Below are 15573 nucleotides of genomic sequence, written 5' to 3'. Positions count from 1 at the left end.
AGATATGGCTGGCTTTTTCTTTTTTCTTTCGTGTATGGAAAATGTACAGCTAGACACAAACTGAAGTTGGCCAAAGCATCTGCACTGCTGAAAACATTTTTACTATGTAATTCACTAAAACATGGAGAAAAAAAAAAGCGTGGCTATCAGAATCCCGGTTAACAATGATCTGTCTTGTGTTTCTTGTAAGTATTGCCATTATGGTGCTACTGGAAGTTTGATTGGGTAAAAAGAAAAATGCCATGGGCTGCAGTCCTCCTCCATGACTTGGCCTCACCAATTTCATTAGTATGCTATAACACTAGTGCCAGTTATGTTATTTGATAACGCTTGTTATGGTATTTGTATATTTGCATTTCAGTTTGCTCAATACTATGCGTGTAAACTGCATACCTGAAATAAATGTTGAAGTACTACCTTCAGTTGTCCCTTGTTTAGTGCACTGGTGGCCTTACAAAATTGTAGATGCTAACTGAGAGCTCTTTCTTACAAGGTCCTGAGTGCTGTCCTCTGCCATTGCCTTCATTTCTTGCCTGTCTGGCAAGGTCTGGCTGTGATGGAAATTGCTGATTTCTGGCACCTTGCAGGATGCAGTGCAGAGGCAGACAATTTCCCCACCCACCTTTCTCCTCCCCCTCCATAAATTTCAAGATGACTATCCTCTTGCCTGCTTTGGTACAGCCAGAGCAACAATCTGGTTGCCACTGCCCTGGTTAGGGAAGTAAACTGCTTGCTGAGAGGACTGGAACCCTATATTTATATGTGGTGACTTGATCACATTTTGTTTTTAAGTTCCATTGTATCAGGAGCGGATTGTGAGCCAGGCAACCCACCTGTTTTTTCTTTAGAATTGTTTTCTTAATTTTTCTCTCTCTGTCATCCTGAAACAAACTTCTTCCACACATTCAAAGTGATTTCTCTGTTAGGACAACACACTTGTGTTGACAGATAAACTCGTTGAGTTGGATGTTTTGTCCAAAGCCTGTCAGCATAGAAAGGGTCCATGAAGATATGTGGAATTGACACCGCCTATCATTCTGCTGTTGGATGATGCATCTCCTCCATTCCAGAAGGATCCTGGCAGTGAAAGTAAATCATAAAAACAAGTGGTGCTGTTACATGTGCTGTGGTCACTAACCATCTGGGTTGGGAGTAAATGTAATCTTGTATATTTTATGCCAAATTAAATTATCTTTAATTTGAGGGACAGCAGAGAATTCCTAGTGGTTGGTATCTTCTCTCCTATGACTTCCATTCCTCTTCTGTTCTCTTGTGCTTGGGATTTGAACTTTAAAAAATGAATGTACGTGGATTCTGAATAGTGATACTAACATCTGAATTTGCTAAAAGATTGAGATTTATTGAACTGGGATAGGCATTGGTGGAAGTAAAGCTTTCAGTACTTTCCGCTTATGGCAATGTGCATATTTTGGATGTAGCAGTCAGGATGGTCTCTGTCATGGTCATAAATTCAAGTGCAAAAGCTTCACTAATGCTCTGGGAGGGAAGAAAGCTAGACTTCCATGGCTAAAACTTTGACCTCTGAGTTGCCCAGACTTGTGTCTTTGCATAGGCAAACGTATTGCTGAATCTTGTTCTAGGGGTTAGTGGTGCTGACTTATGATTAAGCAAGGAATCTTACAAGACAGATAACTCCTTAAATCAATCATCTTGAGCCAGAATTTTCTTGTTCGGTGTGTCAAAGAATGTAAACCTCTATTTTGGTTTTTATTTATTCTTGAATTAATTTTATGTCTATCATTACATACAGTAGCAATAAAGTTTCTGTAATCCATCATTGTCTCCTGATTTGAAAATCAACATATAGCTTTGCTTGGGGCATCAATGAAGTATCCAGATATCTGTAGTGATATAATGTAGCTACGGAACTAAGGATTGGGCTTTAGACCAGTTTCTCTTATTGATTCTATCACTGACTGAGAAAGACCCCTTAACTTTCACTATCTGTAAAATAGAAATAAAAATTTATCCTGGTAAAGCAAATATAACTACTTTGCCTTCAAAGGATTAGTGTTCTTGATTACTATCAGCAAGGTCCAGTATTTTTCAGAATTATTCACTAACTTTCACATATAGTAAAACAAAGCCAGTTTCTGCCCACCAAAGAGGAATTTGCTATAACAGAAAATTAATTTTGCTGATTGCAGTACCCCTTTCATGGATATTAGATGAAATGAGATAGTCAAAATGGAACCATATGATGTCTTTCAATATTACTGTTTGTAATTCAGTTATGAATGTTTGTTGAAAGGAGCATAAGGTACATTCAAAGGTGCTTTAACTATTTTACATCCATGAAAAAACTTACTTGCGATTTTATTGCGGTAACAGGATTTATTCACTTATACAGAGCTTTTTCTCCTTGTGTAAGAATCCTTGATACTTGCTCTGCAAATAGAGTATTTCTTGTTGTATATTGCACTTGCAAGTATACAAATTACTCAATACAGAAACTAGCTAACCATAAGTATTACATGAACTCTTATTTTTCCAGTGCTATTATTTCAAAATAGTTCCTATAAGCAAAAAAAAAATAAAGCATCAGAATACCTGGAAAGATCCTGGCAATGGAAAATAAACTACTGGAGCAAGAGGTGCTGTTAAGTCTTGGCACAACAATTACAACCTCCTCTAGTGAGAGCAGCCTGGGAGAGTTTTGCTCCTCTGAAATTTGTTTTGTGACGAGTGAATCTTTTTCATTATAATTGATTTTTTTCCCTGAAGTAGTATATTTTTCATTCCATATACGAGGATGAATTGGACTATAAATAGATGGCTATTTAGCAAGGTAACCTGACTGGTGTGTATGAATGCTATCTTTAAATAACATCTTAGTTAACATGGATTAATGAACTATTTTTAAATAATTATTTTCTAATATAAGCACTTTTTGAAGATAACTTCTGTTATCAAGGCAGCACTAAACATTTTTTGTTGTAAAGCTAGTGAGCCAAGCACAAGCATTAAGGGGTGTAGTTTTTGACAGCAAACTAAGGAGCTATAATTGCTTGAATTACAAGCAGAAGCTAAGAACCAGCTGGGTAAGGGAAAAAGTAAATTAATCTAGGTCACAAATAGAGGGAGACCTACTTGGAAGAGGTTTGTGAAAGAGGAGCAAGACAGCAGTTGTGGCAAGAATGGAGGGAAGCTGCTGCACAGTTTGCCTAGACAGTGCTAGGACAGCACACGTTGTGGGGATGAGGAGACTGTGCTGCTCTGAGGCAAAAATGGTAGAATTCAGATGGCAAGGCCTGGGATCATTTTCCTGAGGAAAATGAACAGGGGCCTGCCTAAAACCTGGGCTGGCTGTGGCAGGCAGCTGAGAGGCTGCAAGCAGCTGCACCGGGGTCCACAGAGCCTCAGCCCAGCTCATTGCTAGTGGCAGGTGCACGCGTACCTCAGGGCAGATGGTGGAGAAAAGGCCAAGAACAAGGATTGGACCCCTCACGGCTCCACCCCGCCATCCACCCTGAGGCGCACATGCCAAGCAAAATGTTTGTGTGTGCTGTGATGTGGCCTGCATGCTGAGCTGACCCCTGCTTTAGGTGCAGCAAGGATCGTTCCAATGAGTAGTATCCAGCCACATACAGTGAAGCCTGATGCAACACCGAGGTTCCTCGGGGGGGGCATCGAGCAAGTGCAGTCAGGAGGGGAGGGAAGACTTGCAAATTGGTAAGCCTGTAAACAGCCACATCCCTGCCAGGACAGGGAGGCCTGACTGCCTGAGCTTCCTGCTCCAAGTTGGCATTACAGTGTGCCAAAACAGATGCCATGTTACTGCTGCCTGTCCCAGAGTTGAACAGCACTAGGGAGCAGGATGTTTTGTAAAGTTCCTATTTATGAACAGTAACAGCGATTCATTTTTCCATCTGACTACAGGAAAGATGGGCTAGGGAAGAGGCAACGGCAGCAGCAGCAATTCTACAGCAGCTTAACCTTACTTTAAGTAGAGGCCTGACATGCAATCCTGTAGGACATTGATGCCTGTGCAACCTCATTGAAGAGCTGCATGTGGCCTGAAGGACGCCACCCCTCCTACCCAGTCTGGGCAGGCCTCACCTGTTGTGTAGACCAGCTGGTAACATGGAGTTAGCTTAGCATCTTGCGTGAGCAACATAAAACTTGCTGTTAATGCTGCAGTGTTCTTGTTGTGTTGTTCATTGAGACCAAGAAGGCCCGGGCCAGAGGAATCAGCATTGGGATACATCGAACACTTGGCCAGGAGCCTTTCTAGGACCCTGGAAAGACTTGCGCAAACCCGCCTGGGTTTGCACCAGTGACAGAGCCCATGGACTAGCAAGCGGGAGGCAGGGAAAGAGGGCACCAACAGAGTTTAATCTTAAATAGATAATGGACTTTCCTGCATACCTGTTCTCCCTGCAGCAGTCTCAAAACGCACTCACATTTGTATGTATCAAGTTCCAGATGACCAAAACAGTGAAAAAGCAAGTTAGTTTAACTAACAGCTGATTCCAGGTCTCAGCATTTGTTATAAACAAGTCTCCCTTCAGCTTCTTAAAGGAAGCTGTTTGCCCTGATGTTCTGCATGTCACATGTCTTCCCAGCACAAGAGTATGGTCTATTTTCAAAGGTACTGAGTGGCTCTGCAGCTATTGTAGGTGATCCATCTCCATCAGTTTAGGAATGCTGGCGCACAGAAAGAGCAGGCAAGCACCATGGACCCTGCATCTGTTCCATCTATACAAACTTTTTCCTCATTTTGGGGGGGAGGGGGGGTCATTGATCATGAAAAGGGCTTGGCCTAGAAACTATCCTGAGCTGTGTGTACGCACGGGGTTGAGAGCAAAGGAAGCAGAGTACTGTCTTCGCAACTGAAGAAACTGCACATGGGGCAGGAACAGTTTGGCCATTATCTCCTTGCCCCACACATAGGGAAGAAGTATGAGCAGGCTGAGCCCAGCCTCACTCACTTCACTAGGACATTTAAGGCTTGAACTTCACTTTTCAGCCAGTGGAGTTCCAGCCTGCCAAGAGATGGCCTTCACTGCTCCACAGAGCTGTGAGGGTCATCTTTCCACTAAGCATATGCTACCTCATCCCCCCTGGACTTCCACTGCTTGTTCAACTTCAATCCCCCTTGTCTCAATTTGCAAAGAGTACATGCAAGGCCACACTTACAAGACTCCAAAGTCCCAGCCACTTTTACCCCACCATTTGCTACAAAAACATCTTCACATGACTTGTTATAACAGTTAAAAAACAGAGTCATGTCAGGTCTCCATCTGTTCACATCAACATGTAATAACCTGTGGCTGATCAGTCATTTCACTTCTAGGCGTACAAATATTTCACTTAACCCTGTTAACATTTGAAAATGCCGTGAACTCTGAAATTTATGGGACTAGTTGCTTCTCAAAGGCTTGATGTCACCCACAGCAGAACATAACAAGCAAGAATGATTGAGGCTGGGCATGTAACAAGTCCCATGGGGCACAACCAGTGAGTGGTAGAGGGTCAAACTGGCTACATCTCTAAATTACTAAGTTGCAGCTCTTGAACCCTGCTGATGTTCTCAAAAAGCTCAAGTTATTTGTAATACAGTGTGAAGTGGATACCTACTCTCTGCTGCTTGGGAAGCCAGCACTGCAGGTCATTTACAACAGGCTCTCAGTGAGTGCAGCTGGCCCTTACCTGGTTTGCTCATACACAAAGAAGGAAGACTTGGATTCCCTTGCCCTTTTCTTTGGAGACAGTGCCCTCAACCCCTGCTATACCTATGGTAAGTTAAAGGACATGATACCTTGCAGTTGAGCAAGAGGGTTGGTTCCAGAACTTTTACAAATAGGTTAGAGTCTAATAATTAGACCAACATTTGAATAGGATGGCTGGACAGGAATGAACCTGCCTTGAGCAGGGGACTTGGACTCAGTGTCTTCCTGAGATCTTCCCTACTTGTCCATGATTTTATTATCTTTAAACATATTTCATATCATATGGCTGGAATCATTTCAAATATGCATTTGGTTTTGTAGTTACATGGCAAACAAATAGAACCATATCCACTGCTATAGTACACAGGTGGATTCTACCGCTACCCCATTCCCACATGAGAGGAGAAGGACTGCATTGAGTGCCTGCTATTATTATTTACTGAAGATGGAGCTGTTTCCCACAGGGCATTTAGCATTAACACAAAGTGACAAGCTTGGCTGAGTGCAACAGTGAAGAACAGACAGAAAGAGAACAAGGAACTGACAGTGAGGGACTAGGAAGAAAGAAACTGCCAAGGCTCAGAGGACCACCAAAGGGAATCAGAACAGGAACAGAGAACAGGAGTGACACACTGACAAGCCCTTTGTCCACAGTAGGAGTTGGGACCGAGATGTTCTACTGCTACTGTTCGCAGGTCTCAAAGCTGCTGTGTAGTTGGTTTTGTATGTTTAAACTTTGTTGTGAACAGCCTCCACTGCTGGGCACTAAGTGGCTTTGGTACTGGGAACACTAGTAACAGGAAAATGCAGCCTGTAGATCGAGCTGGAAACAACCCCCGCAAGTCATAGTCATTAATGAAGTATCATAGGGTCTTATCGTAGGCCACTCACTGTCCTTCAGCTGTGGAGCCTGAGGTGAGTTAATACCTGCTGACACTTGCCTTGCTTTTGTCACCTCACCCAGTAGCTTAAGTAGGGCAGGGCACAGGGACATCTGCCCTGGGGGCTGCCTATGAGGGGGAATGCCAGATTCCACCCCCCACCCCCCCTTGGAGTCTTTGCCACAGCAGAGGAAGCCCCACACTGCAGGTAGAAGTCATGGAGCTGCTGCTACTCATGCTCTAATTCTGCTTTGTACTGCCGAGGTATCAAAGAGGTCTACTACCAGCTTCTGGATTTCAGTATGAGGGCCAGATGCCTCAAGTAAGGCACTGCAGCCCTAAGCCCTTTATTGAATCTATCCCCAAGGCCCCTAGCAGACATTACACTAAGACGCGATTAACCAGTTAATCAGGTTTTAAATAGTAACCCAGCCACACACACACACACACACACACACACACACACACACACACACACACACACACACACACACACACACACACTTAAAGGTGCAATAAAACGGGACATAAGATACACACATTAGCTGTATAAAATCTGTAATAATTTTGTGACTGGTTTCCATCATGCCTTAATTTGAATGTGTGGTAGGGTCCCTGTCCTGTTGCCAGCTGCATTGTGGGGCTCCCCAGTGTGGTCTGGAGGCTGGGACTCTCAATCAGCACCAGTTCACCAGGCACCCAGATTTCTAGTTGCCAGTGCAGGGGGAGTCCAAGGTCATGATCCTTCTGCACTGACAAGCAGTAATAGTGTGGCTGGGATCTGATCCCCAATCCACAAATTTCACGTCTTGCCATGCATTTGTGGCATGGCAGGAGGCATGATTGTTGGGAGCAAGAAACAGATCCCATTGCACCATTAGTTGAACATGCAACAGGGGCTCAGACTTATCTCAGCTGTGATGTCTGTCTGTGCCTGGACTAGTAATAATATGGAAGTCTCCATTTTCCCTTTTCTTTTCTTCTTGTTTCCACATTCCTGGCAGTCCCTCCTCAGCCTCAACATGTCTGGCTAATAAAACTAGGCAAAGCACCAGGAAGATCATTTATTTGTATATCATAACCTTATCCTCAACTTATTTTGGGGGCTTTTGTACTGTAAACCCAATGGGGCTGGAACTGTCTCTCTCTCTTTGTACAGGGCACAGTATCCTTGAGTGGATCCTTTCTGCCCTACCTCAGCAGCTTTAAAAATATGCTTATGTTCAGCCCAAGTGATTAAAAAAAAATGAAGCTGAAAACTAAACACTTTGCTGGCTGAAAAGATAATGGCAGGCAGCTAAATACAGATTGTGTGTAAACCCAAATGCCTTCCATAAAGTTTAAAAATAATAGAGATTTGATAACTTACGCCATCCTTTCATGGCAGTATTTATGCCCCTAGAACTAATAGTGCTTGAGTGTGACACTGGTACTGCAATAAATGGAAATAGTCTCAAGGATGATGCAAAATTCTTTTCCCCTTCCCACCCCAGCACACTTGTTGCCAACTACATTATTAAAATTGCAAAGATTTTTAAAATCAAATGAGGCAGGAAAGGAAAAGGTTTTATTTCATATACGTAAGTTGCAGCTTGACAGTGTTCCTTCAGATATAGTGAAGATAATCAATAGGCCTTCTTCTCTAGGAGAGACTTGAAAGAGTACGGAGCAAAATCTGTGCGCCATGCATATAAAGAAATAAATATCAACAAAAGCAACAAAATGATCTTCCTTCCAGACTTGAGTCCAACACAGAATCTACTTGGGCAAGTGACTTATCCTGAGAAATCATTTGTTGATAAAGGCACCGTAAAACCCCTGTGTTCCATACAACGGTTCCATGTTTAGTGGTTTGGTGCAAGACAAAATTTCTGCTCACTGCTCATACTGAAAGAAGAAAACCACAGGAAAAGCTTTGGAAGGATTTCATAAGCAACAATGACTTACTCAGACAATGAAAATAAGAATGGCAAGTAACTTGCCAGGATGACCATAACAAAACCTTCATGTAGCCTTCCACTTACTACCAATAATTACATGTCTCCATTTAAAGTGTTCAGTCATTTGGCCCCTTAGCATAACGCAGAACAAATATGCCGTAAAAATGTGTTGGAACACATGGTATTCCAACATTGTGTAAACGTCAGGGTTATCTTTGTATCAGAGAACTAGAAAACATCTCATTTAATGAAAACCCAGTCTTCGTTGTCCCCACTTCCCTTCAGTTTTCTTTAATTAGCCACATTTCAGAAGTGTGAATTAGGTAAAAATACTTCTCAGTTCCATTAAGCATAGATATGGTATTTGATCAGCACTTCATAAATGTTTAAACGATGAAGAAACAGAAATTGGCATCATCATCATAAAAAGTAAATGACCTTGAAGACTTAATAACAGGTTAGACAGATGTGCAGTGTCACTGACTGCAAGCAAACAGATATATATCTGCAGATGGACCAGTCGTTTGACCATACGACAAACTCCCTAGATAAAAGTTAATTATGCAACTTGATTTATCTTTCTTTTAAGTACTCCTGATAGTGACATACTCTTGATAGCTTCGTCACAAAACAAATCTTATTAGCTATGTTTAAATTAAAGTCTGAATAATTTTGAACCAGAAGTGAGAATCCATAGATTATACCCTGAAGAGAAATACATTGATTTTCTATTAATATGTGCTCAAGACAAATATAACGTATATATGTAATATAACAAAGAAAGGAATGTGGTCAAATTCAAAAAGAAACTGTATTAGAAGAAAAACTACATTATTTTGGAAAAAAAGCAGTTTCTTTACCTACAAATCTGAAAATGTGTACAGTTCTGTGCAAAGTAAAGCAAAACTTGCTATGGGTTTAAGAAACTATTTTGTTTTGTTTTCACAAGCACGACTAAAAACAGATTATTAATATACCAACCTTTTAAAAGACCATTTAAGTCTCAGAAGAATCAAACATATGTGCTCCTAAATGCAGCCCCTCATTCTAAGGATAAACTGAACAAAAATGAACTACATGTGGGCAAACCACTGAAGGGGTCAGTGAGAATTTGGTCACTGCCAAGTGCCACTTCCTAAAACAGTGCAAACACCCTGAAATATTGCTTAAAATAATTATGCTATTAATAAACTCTTAATTATGCATTTTCCATTTAAAAAACATAACAATTTATTTAATAGCTAAATTGCTTTGAAGAGTTCCATAACAAACTAATCTATTTTTATTCATGTTTGCTTTTAAACTGTATTGCACAAAAAATATTTAACTGTTTTTGTACATTCCATGAGAACAAATATGTAATACAGTAGTTACTTTACAAATCAGGGGGAAAAAAGTTAACACCTTCTGTAAAATTATTTCAGCAACATTATCCCTAATAACCCATTTATCTTGAGGACTTGCCTTTACCCAAGAAAATATGATCTACCTTATAATAAATGAATAGCTAAAACTCTTGATAGTTATTGTAGGACTTAAGATATTTTTATACATTTAATTGATACATTCTTATTAAATCAACATATCCTCAAATATCACCTATGTTATTAAATACAGACATGCATTAGAACTCAACTGGGGTTAAAATGTATATAACTACAAGACAAAAGAGCAGCAAACATTAGATGTGCACATACTGTAAAAAATACAGCAGCTGAACAATTCAGATAACAGACCAAGTTCTTCCCATGCAAATCTGCAGTTCATACCTCCATTCATACCCTCAGCCGTATGGAGCAAGAAAAAATTGTAAAATCAAGTTCTGTTTAAAGTTCATAAACCCTTTTAAGGCTCTCCAGGTCTTCTGATGAAAACTGATGATTATGCTTTTCTGAAAGCAATTCAAACAGAAGCCGAACTTGTTCTTTTTCATTTTTGCTAAGAAGGGTCAGCACCACCTGAAAAAAGAAACCAGTATGGGTACAATCAGTGCAGGTAAGTGGTTTTCTGTTAAATGCTGAAATCAACATACTTTCTGTTCCACTAAGTTTTTTCAAATTTTGAGTTTTGTCCCCTTTTTTTTTTACAAAGGGAAATTAAACAAAAGATATGCTCTTACCTTAAACCTTTCTGCTTTACTCAGATAGAAAAGGTGCTGATAGACAAGACCAGGATCTTTCCCAAGTATATAGCATTCCAGTGCCTGGATAAAGATCAGAAACGTATCCCCATCTAGCTTGTTACTTAGCAGCATTGGCAATTTTGGGGGGTTGATGATCATTAGAAGATCTGCACAGGCTGCTTTATCCTTCTGGGCATTCACAGCATTTATGCTCTGACCGAAGTCATAGGCAGTAGATGGTTCTGAAATGAGCAGTTTTTCAGACCTTTTCAATGGTGCACACTTTTCTGCTCCTCCTTCAACAGGTATGTGATTAATCATAGCATCCTCTGAAGTACTGACCTGGCTCTCCTGTTTGTTGCTCTCAGTCACCTTTAAAAGGAAACAACAACAAACCATTTAAATGTTGATGTATATAATACCTCAAGTTTCATAAACCAGATGAGAGTACATAAAGCAGAGATACCACTAAACTAGTGGTTATCACTTCCTCTTCTAGAGGGAGGATTTTCAGAGTATGATGGTCGTCCTCCTCCTTTCTCCCAGGTCCCTAAAGAAGTAATATCCTAATAGTCAAGTGTCTTAAAAGGCTGTCTCTGTGTCAACATGCATCTTACACCTGTCCTCCCTTTTCTAAGGTGAGATCTGAAAGGTTTTAGGAGAAAATTGACCATATAACTAATGACATAACAGGACATGGACAGTTTAGAACAGTTTAAATGCAGTTTATAACTGAAGCAGACAGACATACAAGCTTGTTAAACTGGAACAGTTCAAAAGTGTATGTGAAAAATCAAGTACTATTTTGAACCAGTTCACCATGAAACAGTTCAGTATTAGCGTAGATATCAAGTATTCAGTGACACGTCTGCTCAGTCCTTTAGGCATCCGACAGTGCACTGCTCCTCCCTGCCCCCAACCCCTCATACATACTGCTGCAACTGCCCCTCCGGTGGCAGAACTGTACTCTCCCCCTTTTTTCCCTTTTGTTGGCACTTTTATCAACGAGCTCACTTGCACTGCTTGTTCAATCAATGTTGTCTGTCTAACCACCAGCTGTGTTCTCACCAATTACTCAAGCACAGCCCATCAGATCCTAAGAACCATAAAACACACTTCAAATGCAGATACAACTCCAAGAATTTTCCCCAATGGCAGGGTTGCCAACTGACTACAAACTTACGGGCAGCCCATAAAAAAAATAAGGCAAAAATGCTTGTCCATAAGGTCTGTGAAAAATGGAGCTGTCTATAAAAACTAAATAATGATGAGCTTGATGGATAGAAGGAGCACGGCAGCACCAAGCAGTGTCTGAATGGGAGCTCAGAACCCTGCAGGGAGCTCTTGTCAGGGCTTTGTGGTTCACTGGGGTTTGTGTAGCCCTCTCCCCCCTGCCCAGACATGTGCTGCCACTCTGTCCCTTTGGCTGTACCTTGGGTTTAACAGCTGCTTGCCTCAAGCGTACAGGGAGGAGGACAATGCAGCTGGGACAGAGCTACAGGCTGGGAGCGGAAGACGTGGGTCCATGCTTGCACAAGGTGCGGGACTAGTGGAGGTAAGGCTGTGGAATGAGTTGGGGTAGGGGCAGCACTGCCTTGGGTCCATTTGGGGGTGAGTAGAGAACCCCTGGCATGGGAGAAGCATGGTATAAAACAACTGCTGCAGTCAAGCAGCAAACTTGTTTTTACTCTGGTGGGTGTTAAACCCCACATTTAAATCCTGCCATGTCACTGCCACTTAAGGCAGAAGGTTGCATTTGCATTAGGTAAAACATATGTCAGTAAAAAAAGTCTGACTTTCAGGAAAAGGTTTGCAGACTGTCAGTAAAAACAAGAAATTCTTGGGTTGGCAAACCTGCCACTCAGTCAGATAAGCACATTGCAGACTTCAGTCATTTGCAGCTTACTGAAGCTTCTTGAACTGATGTTTAGGAGACAGTGGGAAGAAGAAAAGTAAAAACATCCCCAGCCACAGGTCACCCACTTACTGGATGTCTCCCCAAAGCACAGGTGAAAGCATCCTTCCCCACTTGCCCACTGTCATGACTGCTGAGCTGGACACTCACTCTGATGCTCACCCAGGTATTGGAACCACAACATTTCACACAACTTTGAACCGGTACCTAATGGGTGATATTCTGGAACAGTTAAACTATTTTGTGTGTCTGCACCCATATACCAACAGGGTAGGACTGTGCTGGATTCACTGCTGTGACTGCAGTGTGAGGTAGATGTACCCAAAGTTAACTTTAGTACTGGCAGCATATTAGCTGTGGCAGCAAGCACCTCAGCACAGTGCAACTGCCTGAGTATTTACTCAGATTCTCTGGTGGGTTTTGCTGCCTGTCCTGAGATTTGTGATGCAGTGGCTACACGGTAGACATATCCCTAGTAAGTACCTGCTAAAAGACCAGCTTCTACTTTAAAATACAAAGAGTCCCGGAACTAAGTTAATAAACACTCAACAGTCAGTCAGTCTCCTGACACTGAATATCACCCTTTTTGAAAAAGTTTCAAGGGACCTTAAAACATCTACATGTAGCAGTGAATGTAGACATTGCCAGAGCTAGTTCTGAACTAATTAGTATGGGTATCAGAAGCAGTCTAGCCTCATTAGGCTAATTAGCTCTGCTGAGAAACTAGCTCAGATAAGTATACAAGGCACTCCAATAATGTGAAGTTACATCACTGGTCTTACCCTGCTATTATTTTCTCTTTTTCTATAATCTAGTAGTAGTCCCCAATTGTTGTTACTGTTAAGGGAGGTTTCTGGATCTTAGATGTGTTACATCTTGGTAAAATAAAAAAAAAACAGCTTCTCACTCATGGCCAGTTATATAAAGTACTAAACATCTCTTTGGCTTTGAATTTCTGCATGACTGAATTATCCATCCATTATGTTACCATTTACAGATCCAGTTTTAACAAAATTCATACATTTTTGAAGTTCCAGGTCCAAATGTTAATGTCACTTAATGGGACTGTATTGATCAGTAGCCATATTTCTTGTAATAAAACTAGACAGACAGAGATCCGTGAACTGACAGTTACCAACCCTAAGCATCTAATTACAGAGAAATCCCTTCTTTGAGTGATTCAGTATTGAACACAGGACCTGTGTGGATGCCAAGAAACTCAGCATAACTGATGTTTTCACCCACTTACATTGCTTGCTTGTTTTACAACATCAAAACTTAAGGCACAATATCACTCTCTGACCGTTTTGTAGATTTGCACACATATGCTCTAGAGCTTTATGTATATTTGGGCTTCTTCTGTTCTCTGATCAAATTGCTAAGTTTCACTGAAAGGAGAGTCAGAGGTCCTGTTGGACAGCATACCTCTGCTGGCTTGGCCACAGCAACAGGATAGCATAGGCTCTGTTGGTTCTATATAAGCAACATTTGTTGCCCTACCAGATCAGATGAGAGACATATTCTGAAAACTCAACAGTAAATGTCCTCAGCTACCTCCACCGTAAACTGTTTTGTCCAAGAATGATAAATAGTTTCCTTCTACTGGAGTTATGGATGTTTTCCAAAGCACTATAGACCTCATTGGATCAAACACCGCATTTAATAATATTTCAGTACACTGGTATCCTTTAAAACAATAAACAAATTAATACATGTAGTTAAAAAAGCTATCAATATTACAAAACAAGATCTAAGTTTTAATTTTATTTACTGTGTGACTCCCCTACTGATTACTTTTCACAAAAATGGAAATACCTCATGAATTTTGATTTTCTTTCTTTGCTTTTGTTGGCTGCTGGCTGTGACATTAGGGTTAGGGTTAAGAAATTGGGTTATTTCCTCTAGTTCTTTCTTTGCTTCAGCAACATTAGGATCTATGCAAAGTACTTTTCTGAGATCATCAACACTGGCTTGGTAATTCTGAAAGTAAAAGGTGAAACAAAGAGTTGATAAAACTATTCCAGATTAAGATAAGAGAACTAGCTGGAACTGCAATGGTCAACTTCACAATTACTTAAAAAAAACTGGAACACTAACAGTAAGTATCATCTAAACAAGACTTAAGATGCACAATTTTACTTATGATTTAAGATACACAGTTTTACTAAAGAAAAGGCATGAGAACAGGTTTTTTGTTCTTTTAAACTAATATTTTGTAGCCAAATATTTACAGGTGATATATGTAAATATACACATTGTGGCTCAAACTGCTTGGACACAATTCACCCTTATGTCAGAGAATGGATTAAAGATGAAATAACATAGTACAGTACACACACAGTCATGCACTTGAACAGGACCAGATTCAAACAGTATTTAGGTGCATTAGGTGCCCCAACTTCCACTGAACCAAAGAATGAGAATTTCTAACAGAAGCTCAGGTTTCATTAGCTTGAACTGGCAGATGGGGGGACACACCTGGATGTATCAATCAATCACAGAATGATTCTGAACAGCCAATGCAACAGACCTGTGAAAAAGGCGATGCAATTGTAGGATGTACCAATCAAAGTATTTCAAGCAGAGACAGGGAAGTAGAAGAGTTGATTTCTCAGTCTCTTTACATGTTCCCTCTAAATAAACAATCAGGAAAGACAATTTTTTCTGTAATCTCTGGTTGCCTTTTGGCAGGTTGAATCACTCTCTGGTTTCACCATCTATATTAATTTCTATTGACAACAATAACGCATAAGGAGATTAGAGTTTATCAAGTACAGTCTGCTTAAATATTTGATACAAAGCAAAAGTTTGTCTTGCCAGTGGTTTTCCAGAAAAATTAAAACTTTTTTTTTTGTTTTTAACTGCTGCAGTTTTTCAGGTATTTTTAATAAGTAAAGGAATCTGACTTGTCATCAAAAACTGCCTGGTTCTTACTAAGACTTACATTTGGAAATCATAGCTAAGTTGAGGGCAAATGAAGGTTAGAGTGTCTTTGTCTGCTGCATTACTTGGTTTCTAGTCC

General features: G+C 40.7%; 1 protein-coding gene across 2 annotated transcripts in view; it reads right to left on the bottom strand.

Annotated features, from left to right (window-relative positions):
* Positions 1-9778: 9778 nt before the first annotated feature.
* The window catches only part of SPAG1 (sperm associated antigen 1), a 70898-nt gene continuing 65103 nt past the window's right edge, over positions 9779-15573 (bottom strand). For both annotated transcript variants that reach the window (XM_019528007.1, XM_019528008.1), the window contains 3 exons: positions 14367-14531; positions 10634-11008; positions 9779-10472 (listed from right to left, as the gene is read on the bottom strand). In XM_019528007.1, coding sequence (XP_019383552.1) covers positions 10341-10472; positions 10634-11008; positions 14367-14531 — 672 coding nt within the window. In that variant the 3' untranslated portion in view covers positions 9779-10340. The remainder of the gene's footprint in view (positions 10473-10633; positions 11009-14366; positions 14532-15573) is intronic.

The sequence above is a fragment of the Gavialis gangeticus genome, unplaced genomic scaffold, assembly GCF_001723915.1.
Source record: "Gavialis gangeticus isolate Ggan-Ray unplaced genomic scaffold, GavGan_comp1, whole genome shotgun sequence".
NCBI classification, from domain to species: Eukaryota; Metazoa; Chordata; order Crocodylia; family Gavialidae; genus Gavialis; species Gavialis gangeticus.
Note: the sequence above shows the minus strand (reverse complement) of the source record. Positions and strands in the feature narration are given on the sequence as shown.